Source organism: Eurytemora carolleeae, unplaced genomic scaffold (assembly GCF_000591075.1).
Source record: "Eurytemora carolleeae unplaced genomic scaffold, Eaff_2.0 scaffold672, whole genome shotgun sequence".
NCBI classification, from domain to species: Eukaryota; Metazoa; Arthropoda; class Copepoda; order Calanoida; family Temoridae; genus Eurytemora; species Eurytemora carolleeae.
Window position 1 is genome coordinate 54777 of NW_019396605.1, and position 12458 is coordinate 67234.

Below are 12458 nucleotides of genomic sequence, written 5' to 3' on the forward strand. Positions count from 1 at the left end.
AATGTACTACTAAAGTGGTGACCCTAGACAACAAATGATTCATGGCTGAAAACACTGCCCCCTGGTCGGAAAAAGCTCAAGAATTAAATGAGGATAACAATCTCAAGCTTAAACTTCTTATCCACAAATTCACTGTTCCTTTATCCTACAATCAGCTACTCCTGGAGCTAATAAGCTAAACATTAGCTGCACCTGGAGCTAATGAGCTAAACCTCAGCTTCTTCTCGAGCTATCAAGCAACTTAGCTATCATTTTTAACCTATTTGTAGATATTCTGGATGCCAGTTTTCTACAGTTTGAATATAGCCTGCATAGCCTTCACTACAACTGATCTCTTCAAATGGCTACTGGCCAACCTTCCACAAGGTTGATCATGATGAGGGGAGGGGGCAGATCAGAAATTCACAAACAACTATTTGTGAATAAGGATCAATCATCACCAGAACTCTTCTACTCCTTTTCCGTAAACACTCTCAAGGACAAAGTTTTTGTCTCGACTCCCTCTATGCTCAAGTCTTAGGGGGGACTTCTGTACAATTCCTGAACAAGGATTATAAAATTTGCAAATCAGTAGTGTCAGATCCTGGAACCAAAGAAGACCTACTCAACTTCCTCTCCTTCTAAAAACTCATTATTTATCATGTATTTACAATTAGAAGCAATAAATGTACTTCTAAAAAGTCTACAAACTCTTATGCACCCTTTACTAGATAGTTCAGGATTGTCCTGTAGATTAACAAATAAATGAGGGAAATATTTGACATTCATTAAAATGTTTGTAAATTAGTATCGCAATTATAAGTAAAGCTGATAAAATAAGATGAAATTTTAGGGTTTAAGGTAATATCACAGAGTGAGTTAACATTAAGTCAGAGGGCAAAACAATTTTAGAGGATAGCACTTAAAATCCAATGCAAAAACTTTTTTAAATTAAAGTTTAAGGGAATTTAACCATAGTTTCAAGTGACCCCCCATGCAATGATGGCAATCCCCAATTTAAGGTACCCATGAAAGCATAGTCTAATCAAGAATGAATTAGATAGCAATGTTTATAATCATGGAAACTGATTATTTTCAATTGAGGTTTCTCTCCAAAAGCACATTTCCATGCCAGGAAAACATACAGAATTATCAGAATTAAACACTTTTAAATCTAAAAAAATGACTTTATCTTCCTCATTATTGATAAGGTAAAGGTTTCAAGGGTACTGCTGTGAATCAGCCATTGCCATCTTTGCGTAGAGGGTCACTTGAAATTACGCTTACAGTGCCTTTAACTTTAACTCCTTAAACTTGGGTAAGTTTACCATTCCTGGCACCATTGAGGTCTTCAACATTCAACATTTAAGAGCGAACCAGTCTTGGGGAAAATGAAGCATCTGAGCATTGAAGTCATGGGTTTAGGATACTTGAGTCTTAACCTCTGATAGGGTAACCTGTTCGAGAGGAGAAAAATAATTCATTAGGTCTATTTAAGAGTTCTGAGATCTTTACCTGTATGATTGAGGAAGGGAGGAGAGGGGTTGAGGTAGAGTTGGAAGACTTGACATTTTTGCTTTAAGGCCTAACAGAGGAGCAGGAAGGTCCTTTTTTCACTTTAAGTCAAAATTTGTGGAATATTCTCTGATTTGACCCAATTTTGTTCAATATCAGAAATGTGAAATTTAAAAAATAATACCCCATAAATTGTGAAAACCAACCAATATAAAAAAATCTGCAAAACTTTTTGTTTTGTTTTAAGCAATAAAACTGGAAATGACACATGGATGACAAGATAATTGAAAAAAGACCAAGAACAACATGAAATAAGCCATATAGGCACGCAACTAGATTTTTAGTAAAAGGGGGTCAAATGGCAAATATTTCGCGTAGTGCAAACATTTTTTTTGCCTCCCCACTAAACATTTCTATGAGGGGGGGGGGGAAGGGGGCCAAGAAAAATGTGTATTATACTCAACCATGAAAAAACTACCTTACCAATTCAGGATATTTTGGGGGAAAATTTTATATTTGGGTGCATTCTTTTCAGTTTGGTCAATATTTCGTATGGAAAATCTTAAAATTTATTTTATGTAAAATTTTTTTTATTTAAAATTATGTGAAGGGGCACTTTTTTTAACTATAAAGGGTTATTGTTTTGTTGGGGGCAAAAATTATGTATTTCAAGACGAGCTATTTAGAAAATTTAAAGACTGAAAGTATTCCTGGGGATCTGATCGCATCCTGACTGGTGGTGAGCAAGGTAGGTGGTCCCGAGTTGACCATATTGGCTGGCCAAGATCAAATCTGATTGGTTCGGACTGGTGGCCTGACCTTGGATTGCTCAGTACAGGCTCTGATCTAATTTGACGGGCAGATCCTATATTATTTAATATTTAGTGTTGGCATTTGATATTGCTTTTTTTAAAAAGTCTTTTAGGATTGTTGGACTTAAAACAGATTCCACAAAATTTTAGGGAATTTTACAAAGTTGAATTTTTTTTCTTCTTTACTCTTCCTTTCCTTTTTCATTATGTAAGAAAAGCAAATATTTAGAATTAACTGTTTTAAAATTTGTAACACTTCTCAAAATTTTGTTGAACCTGTTTTAAGTCCAGAAACCTTAAAAATCTTGAAAATGTAACGAAATCAACTGCCCAACACTAATTATTTATTAATTTAATCAATAACAAGTTTAATTTATCCTACTGTCAAATGTTTATCAATCAATCAAATGATCTCAATTTGTTTTAAGACCTACAAATAACTCAGAAATAAATTATCTTAGTCACTAAATAGCAAAGAAAATGGATAAAATCAAACAATCAGTCATTATTTATCAAGAGACCAGTAAGGACTAACTGCTTTAACTAAATAATTAAATTTATTATTTCAAAAACAAAAATTTTATCAATCACTCAAAAAAATACACTTAAAAACTAACAAGCCTGTTTTCTAATCATGAAACTGCAAAAAATGGTAAGAAAAATATATCAATCAATCAAGTAACCTTTCTAACCAGCTAACTGACCTTTCTCATTCTCCACTGAGTGCTCTGGAACTGATCGCATAGGAAACGCCTAAAATATTCATCTTTAAGGGGCTATCAAGTTGCATGCATAATTTACTTATTTATTATGACGGGTCTGCTAACCCTAAGATAACAGATATCCACCCCTAAGATATTCACCATTCACAAATGATGAGGATCTTAAAGATGGTTAATTGTTAACAATGGTTGATTGTTAACTATGTGCCATTAACCAATGCCTAATATTTTGTTCTACATTTGTTCTACATTTGTTCTACATTCGTTCTACATTCATTCTACATTCGTTCTACATTCATTCTACATTCATTCTAAATTCATTCTACATTCATTCTACATTCATTCTACGTAAATTCTACATTTGTCCTACATTTGTCCTACATTTGTTCTACATTTGTTCTATATTTGTTCTATATTTGTTCTACATTTTTTCTACATTCGTTCTATGTCCGTTCTACATTCATTCTAAATTGGTTCTACATTTGTTCTACATTAATTCTACATGCTTTCTACATTTGATCTACATTTGTTCTGCATTCTTTATATAATTTGTTCCACATCCATTCTACATTCATTCTACATTTGTTCTACATTAATTCTACATTCATTCTACATTCATGCTACATTCATTCTACATTTGTTCTAAATTCATTCTACATTTGTTCTACATTCGTTCTACATTCGTTCTACATTCATTCTACATTCATTCTACATTTGTTCTACATTCGTTCTACATTCGTTCTACATCCATTCTACATTCATTTTACATTCGTTCTACATTTGTTCTACATCCGTTCTACATTCCTTCTACATTTGTTCTACATTTGTTCTATAATTTGTTCTACATCCGTTCTACATTCATTCTACATTTGTTCTACATTCATTCTACATTCATTCTACATTCATTCTACATTCGTTCTACATTTGTTCTACATTTGTTCTACATTTCATTCTACATTCGTTCTACATTCATTCTACATTTGTTCTACATTCATTCTACATTCGTTCTACATTCGTTCTACATTCGTTCTACATTTGTTCTACATTCGTTCTACATTCGTTCTACATTCGTTCTACATTCGTTCTACATTCGTTCTACATTCGTTCTACATTTGTTCTACATTCTTTCTAAATCCGTTCTACATTCGTTCTACATTCTTTCTACATCCGTTCTACATTAATTCTACATTCGTTCTTTCAAAGTGATTCCGTTTCTTGAATTAACGAATTAACGAATTAACGATATCTGTAAGATATCTACCGTTGACTAATAAAATGGTTGATGAAGTATTAACTAATGTCTAACCTGTAAGGGCCTGGGTCCAGGTCTGCTGCTACTACTCGACATCTGGGATAATAATAATAATAATAATAATAAAGATAATAATAATATCCGACAATCCATCTATTGATGTATCCATCTATCTAACCTGATGTATTCTAAACCAAGGGTGGTTAGGAATATCTCTCAGTTTAACTCTCTCGTTCGGATTCTTCCTAGATAATATTCTTCTTGTTATTTCATTTTTTTTAGAGTTTAACATCACAACGGGACCCATGATATCTTTATCTGATCAATAATGTGGAAAATAATGTCGTTTTTCTAGGTTATAAAGTGGCCATGTCTGACTAAGTCATCCATTGTTTCTTACAAAGAGAAACCACAATTGAAAATAATCAACTTTCAAAGAGGAAAACATGAATTGCTCATTCATTTTTGATCAGACAAAACAATTTATGTAAATAGTGTTGTCAGTCGTCGTTAATTGTTTTTTTAAAACTTTTAATTAAACTTCAAAGATTTCAAAACTGCTTTCTGTTAAAGTTTGCTTTTATTAAACGTTGCCAAACTTTTAAGGAAAAACTCTCGTTATAACACGTTCTTCATTGAATCGTTTTTTGGTTCGTTTTGTTCATAAATATTCTGTCAAATTTAGACCCTGCAAGAAAATAAAGTCAACAAACAAAATAACTTAACGGATCTCAACCTCAATCTAATTAACTGAATATTATCTATTTATCTCATTTAAATGCACATCGTTACCCCTTCTGTCCTCTCCCCTGCGCTATAAATGTACATGTACTACATGTATTATAACATGTACATGTACTACATGTATTATAACATTTACATGTACTACATGTACATGTACATGGCAGATTTTTAAATCGTTCTTTTTTCTCCCTCTCAATGCAATTTTGAACATTTGTATTCAAGTTTAGCAATATGAAACTTAGCAATTTCAGGGGTGCATATTTCCAAGGGAGGGAAATCATGTAGACAATTATTTTCATAATTTTCATCCTTTTACCCAGTACAGTGTACAGTGTTTATCCAAACATTTCCAAATTAAGCGAATAATACCGTAACAAATGTTGGCGCTTCATGTAATCTTATCTGCTGGGGGAAAACAATTCAAAGAGGGGGGAATAATATACACCCCTGAATACAAGTTTTGTACCTGAGCATGGAGGCTATGAGATCAGCGGCTTCATGGGATAGATGGGAGGGTAGCTGATAATCCGCCATTACAACCTAATCAAATCAAATCAAATCAAATCAAATCAAATCAAATCAAATCAAAAAATCAAATCAAATCAAATCAAATCAAATCAAATCAAATCAAATCAAATCAAATCAAATCAAATCAAATCAAATCAAATCAAATCTAATCACCTTGGTTAAGGTAGACCGTACTCCTGAAGTATCAAAGGGTGGAGTACCAACCAGCAGTGTGTACAATAAACAACCTAAATTACAACAGAAAGTGGGACCAATATATCTGTGAAGCAGGAAGACGACATTCAAACAATATTTTTTGTATTAAATCTATATAATAATAAATCTCTTCGCTACAAGATCAGACATAATAAGGAAAGGATCTGAAAGCCCTAACCGTCATAGGGGCTAATGCCAATATACATTTGTGTAAGCTTTAGCTACCCAAACGCTTGACCAATTGGAATGAATTTTTTTGAGGAAACCCATTGGTATCCTGAGGGTTATATATGTTAAAACAATTCGAATTTTTTTTCCACGGGCAACGCCAGGCATCACAGCTAATCCTGTTTTAAAGCCATTAGTTGTAACAATCAATAGACTATTTAAAATCATATATTGAGTCCAGCACACTGCAAGCTAGACAGAAGAAAAATGTCAAATTGTGACCGCGTAGCTCCTCGTGTCATGATTTATGCCCAAGTACGGTAGGCGATTGTATCAATACAATAAAGACGACTTTTTATTAAAGTTTTGATTGTTAACAAGACAATGTCGAGTATACAACTTGGCTCGACATTATATTTTGAGTGATAATGCTCTATAAGCTACCAGATTATCTGATAATGCTCTATAAGCTACCAGATTGTCTGATAATGCTCTATAAGCTACCAGATTGTTTGAATTTCATTAGAATTTGGTTTATTCCAAATCAAAGTCAGAAACTAGAAAAAACTTTTTCTGGCTAAGAGTTGTCTCTAAATGGAACAATTTGTCTGTTATTATCAAGGATCAACAAAATGAACAGGTTTAAAAGTGAACTGGATAAATATTTATCATACTGAGTAAGAATTGTATCACATTTTGATTTGCATATTGTTTTTGATGTGTAAAACTTTAATTGATTTTTGTGTAACGGAAAAAAAGTCGAACCCCGGCAAAAAAAATAGTAATTCTTTAAAATAAAAAAGTTAGCTTTCATAGAAAAGTAAAAAAAATTAATCCTACCTAGACCCCAGATGTCAGCTTCAAGACCGTGCGAGGAACGTGTTGCAACTTCAGGGCTAAATAAATGTTAAATTCATAAATGTATCCAATAGAAATTCAAACCCTTGAGATGGACTCGATGATAGCTCAAGGGTTTATCATTGAATCCCAAGGGGGTTTAAATTTCCATTGATTTTAATTTTTTGACGCTAAAATGTTTCATACCAAAAAAATTATTCTTTACAAAGGAATGCAAAATCATTATGAGCACAAATCATTGCTAATTCAACATTTGCACAAATCAATGCAAAATCACAAACACAATCACTGCAATTTATCCTTAATAGTCCACATCAGTATGACATCAATATTAGCACAATTAATTGCAAAATTGATTTCTTAACGGATCACATAAAAATCTAAATTTTCAAAAACCCGAGAACCTGATATATTTTGGATTTAACAAGCCAGTAATTAGAATTAAAGAAAATATTACACTATAATATTACATTGAGACCAAACTGACAAAATAATGGTGCGTAAGTGTTGTTAAGATTACACTGTAAAAAAAGGCATCTCATTGAGACCAAACTGACAAAATAATGGTGCGTAAGTGTTGTTAAGAGATAAATCTAATTAACTAAAAATGCATTTTTCATATTTTAATTTAATAGAGAAATTAAAGTTTAAAAAAATTAAATATCCCTGCTGCACCCCCCGTCTTTGAATGATGTCACCAAAAATACAAAACGTTCTTTACATTGTAAGAAACTATAAAATAAAAAAATAAAATTATTTTCCAAAAAAATTACAAAAAGTGTATTTACCTAATATAGTTAGGGGTGCCACACATGGTCACGTGACGGTCCTGCGCATTGCTAACCTACAGAATATCTATATAAGTCAATATCACAATCCTGGATCCGTCCTGTGAACAAATGGATCTGGTTTATGAATACTTCTTCAAAACTAATTTGAAAAAATTTTCAGTTGCTTTAGCTTTTCATTCTTTGTGTATAAAGTTAGAAACCAGTTTTAATTTGGTAGAATTCCCCTGAGAGGAGGGGAACGATATCAGGGTGCCGTATTGACCGGGTTAACGTCCAAAGATGGTCTGGAAATTTCACGTTGGAGATATTTCACGATCAATACTTTAATTTAATTTTTATAGTATATGAGCTCAAAAGTAAAAGGAAGTTTCCCCCCTTAGTATCTAGTAAATTTTTTGTCACTTAAGAACTATTATCAAGAACAGGACCCCGGAATGAACCCCCCAGATCCGTGGATCCGTGTAATGAAATGTTTTGGATCCAATGGATCTTCAGCACTGTTTACGAAGGTATATAGCGTGTCTATTTGTTTCCAAAAACGTCAAAACGGCTGAACCGATGATCCCAAAACTGTAAGCATTATTCAAAGTGACCCTCCATGCAAAGATGGCAATGCCCGATTTAAAAAGGTACCCTTGAACCCTTTATCTAATCAATAATGTGGAAGATATTGTCGATTTTCTAGGTTTAAAACTTTTCTGTTTTTTTCCTGCAAAGAAGAAATGCGCAAGTCACTTTTGTAGAGAAACCACAGTTGAAAATAGTTTTCAAATTATTGATATCAAATTCATATATCTTGCCTCAGAATATATCGCTTAAAAAATCTGCGAGATTTTTTACTGTTAAGTTTGAAAATATACGATAGGATTGCAGAATGCCTGGATCAGAAATAAAAGAGCAAAGTTTTGTTTCAAACAACATAGCTAAATCGGCTTTGAAGGGTTTGTAAGCGTAATCTTAAGTGACCATCAATGCAAAGATGACGAAGCCGGATTCACAACGGTACCCTTAAAAGCTTTGACTGATCAAGTTTGAATTAGATATCAATGTGGTATAATTTGAAACATGGATAATTTTCAATCGGGATTTCTTAACAAAAGTGCTACTGCAGGAAAGCACATAGACATCATTAGAACTAAACACTTTTAAACCTAGAAAGACGATAATACTTTCCGTGTTATTGATCAGATAAAGTTATCAAGGGTACCGTTGTGAATCGGGCAGTGCCAACTTTGCATGCAAGGTGACTTGAAATTACGCTTACAGTCTCTAAGGGACTTCTATGTTATGAAGTTTGACCGGTTTTTATTTCTTCTGCATTGTACAGTGAACAGTGCTCATTGTTTATATCAATATAAGGCAGACACCAAAGGAATTACGTGCACGCACAGTGCACATACCGCAATGAATTTTAAGACAGAGAGCCTGTTCTAGCCGCAGTGCTCGGCCGCCTAGTATATTCTAGCCGCGGCACTCGTCCCCTAGCCTTTCCTAGTCGCAGAGCTTGGCCCGAAAAGTGTCTTAACCTAACCTTACCCTAAAATTTATAATAAACTCTCTCTTCTTGTAATTCAACGCAGCAAGTGCACGTAACTTCCTTGGGCAGCTACCTTAATATTATGACGAAGACTTTTCTTTTTAAGGTTTTTTCAAATTACAAGTTTACAAGTAAACAAGGAGTCAAATATGGTCGAATAATAGAAGATACGGCATTAGGGATGTTTCCTTATTTAAACCATTTGAGGCGTCTGGTTTTGCGCATAAATCCTCCTCTTTATATTATCAAGTTCTTTGGAAGCAGTTAATTGACAGCTTTGCTTTATATCCATCTTGTTTGAAAGCTTGGTAGAAATCCAAAATTTAAATCGAAAGTCGTCTTCATTGTATTGATATATACGACGACCACTGTATACAACTTTAATCACCTGTGTTGCGAGTCCAAAATCCCCAATCTTAACTTTCATGTCGTGGGTCAACATTAGATTGGCCAGGGTCAGATCCCTAGATATAGTTTATTAGAATAGATAGATGGATAGATAGCTTGTTAGATAGATGGATTCTTTGTTAAATATATGTAGTGATGTGAATTAGGTTGGTTCGCTTCTCCTTCGTTCTTTGCCTTTATTTTGTTTCAAGGTCAAAATTTTAGATAACGTAAGAAAAGCAAATGTTTTCAAAATTGTTTATTCTGAAGATTTGCTTTTAATAAAAATATTTTTAATTTTAATTTTTAAAAATATTAATAAAAGCATACTCTAACAGAATATAGTTTTGAAATGTTGAAAGTTTTATTTTTGGTTAGAAAGATAGATGAATTCCACTAATGATGTATGATTTACTATACTTTTGACTCCGTACCACCTACAGTACATAGAATCCATTAAATTTTGATGGGGATCCGGATCGTTTATTTATATACTAAAACTTGATAAATGATGAACGATTCAGAAATCAGAAAATTTTTAAAATCTCTCTTATTACAATAGCTCAGAATTAGGTTTTGAGAGTAAACTTTTGTTTTTACAGTTTTTGATGATATTTTGCCCTTTGGATCCGGATCCGGATCCGGATCCAGGAAGCCAAAATCTTGCGGATCCAATGGATCCGGATCCTAAGCACTGTAAAAAATAAGAGTAAAAAAGAAAGATACCTGTGCATAATACCGTGACTGTGAAGATAGATTAACCCAGAGACAACCTTTAAATAAAAATAAATTTTTAAAATATGAAATATGAAATATGAAATATGAAATATGAAATATGAAATATGAAATATGAAATATGAAATATGAAATATGAAATATGAAATATGAAATATGAAATGAATATAGAATGATGACATATGAACGAAATGATGAATAAAGAATAAGAAATAACGAATAAAGGTGAATCTGGAGAGAACAAGTTTGCTTCAAAAGTTCCTGGAAAAGTAACACATTTCTTTTTGACTTAAAGTGACTAAATATATAATTTGAAGTAACCCTTCTTTCTAAAGTTAAAGTTACATTCCCTAGAAAGATCAAAATAATTTACCTTCTCACAAAGCTCAAGCACAAGGTATACATAGTCAGCGTCCTAAAATACGAGGACTGTGGGGAAGGAAAATCAATTGTAAAGATAAATTTTTATCCTGTTAGGGAAGGAAAATCAATTATAAAGATAAATTTTTATCCTGTTAGGGAAGGAAAATCAATTATAAAGATAAATTTTTATCCTGTTAGGGAAGGAAAATCAATTATAAAGATAAATTTTTATCCTGTTAGGGAAGGAAAATCAATTATAAAGATAAATTTTTGTCCTGATGGGGAAGGAAAATCAATTATAAAGATTAATTTTTGTCCTGTTAGGGAAGGAAATTCAATTATAAAGAAAACTTTTAGTCCGGTTGGGGAAGGAATATCAATTTTAAGGATTCATAAGTAAGTCAATGTGGACCCCCCCGACCGCCCAGGCAGCAGGAAGCACCGTCGCCCCTGTTCTAACTGGACCTTTAAAACCCCAACAATTAATCCAAAGCTAGGCAGATAAAGATACTTTTTGACCTGATGGGGAAGAAAAATCAATTTAAAAAAAGACTTTTTGTCCTGTTGGGAAGAAAAATGAATTATCTGAAATAAAGACTTTTTATCCTGTGGGGAAGGAAAATTTTAAAGAAGACAAAAAGTCCTGTGGCGAAAGGAAAATCATTAGTAAAGAAGACTTTTTCCTGGAGGTTAGGAAAATTAATTTTTTTTTACAATGTATTTTTTAAATTAAAATTTTTTTAAAAACAAAATCTAAAAAAGTCAATTATTAAGATGACCTCTTGTCCTGTGGGGGAAGGAAAATCAATTATCTATCCTTCACTAATTTAACGTTAAGGGGAAATAAAATCAAATTAAAAGTTTTTTTTATTTTTTTTATTTTTTAAATGATTTTATTTTTTTTCCCTTTAACGTATAAATACAAAACTGTGAATGATAGATATATTAATTTTCCTTTTGATTTCTTTCATACACCCGGCCCTACACATCAAAAACAGACTAAGGACATAGATATTTTTCCTACCCACAGGCACAACAATTTTTTAAAATCAATTTTAAAAGTACAAAGCACAGGTGACTGTGTGAAAAATGTGAATTTTTAAAATGTTGCATTTGCCCCTCTAAGTACAATCAGATAGGGTGAATATCCAAAGAGAATAGAATATATATTAGAGCTGAATTTAGACAATCCTTCGGTATGAATTTTGTCAGTCCCTTTCAGCCTGAAAGGGAACAAAATGGCCGTTTTACACTTTTTTCTAGTAAATTCCTCGCTAATATATATTCTATTCTCTTTGAGAATATCCCTCAAATTAATCGTTTAAACGCGAGAGGTATTTTCCTGCCGAATTTTGGGGAAAAAATACCAAATTTACCGATTTTAATGTCAATACGTTGATTTTTATTGGAAAACAGTTTTCCACTTTCTCCGTGCGGAAGGGGGGTGTTATTTGTCCAAATATTATACCCCTGCTTTATTATTACCTCGAAATAAGCAATGAGTTCTAGTATCGCAGGATGCTTCAGACGTGAATGAATTGTAACCTAAAAGTAAAGTGGTTAAATTCATTTTTAAAAATCTTCAATTTTTTCTTTGATGAAATAAAACAAGTAGAATCCAACTCCATGGTTATCCGGCCAAGTTTTACAGTTGAACAAAAGTAATTACGTAAATTTAACATGCATATCAAAATCAAGTAAATAGAAATGATTACATGAAAATGTATATAAATCCTAACATCATACTTTCTACTACATTTATATTATTCCAGGCAGGTTTAAAGGGAAGGGAAATTTTATAATCTCTCTTTTTTTACAAAAGTTAAGATTTTGGTTTTAGGAGTAAAAAAGTTGTTTTTGCAGTTTTTGGTT

At 32.5% G+C, this 12458-nt stretch overlaps 1 protein-coding gene across 1 annotated transcript in view; it reads right to left on the reverse strand.

Moving 5' to 3' along the window:
• Positions 1-436: 436 nt before the first annotated feature.
• LOC111706187 (serine/threonine-protein kinase PLK4) overlaps positions 437-12458 on the reverse strand; it is a 12702-nt gene continuing 680 nt past the window's right edge. Inside the window, exons 2-12 of the mRNA XM_023478989.1 lie at positions 12072-12131; positions 10215-10261; positions 9490-9565; positions 7562-7617; positions 6756-6811; positions 5706-5779; positions 5491-5564; positions 4459-4525; positions 4335-4376; positions 3011-3059; positions 437-540 (exon numbers count right to left, since the gene is read on the reverse strand). Of these exons, the coding sequence (XP_023334757.1) occupies positions 437-540; positions 3011-3059; positions 4335-4376; positions 4459-4525; positions 5491-5564; positions 5706-5779; positions 6756-6811; positions 7562-7617; positions 9490-9565; positions 10215-10261; positions 12072-12131 (705 nt within the window). The remainder of the gene's footprint in view (positions 541-3010; positions 3060-4334; positions 4377-4458; positions 4526-5490; positions 5565-5705; positions 5780-6755; positions 6812-7561; positions 7618-9489; positions 9566-10214; positions 10262-12071; positions 12132-12458) is intronic.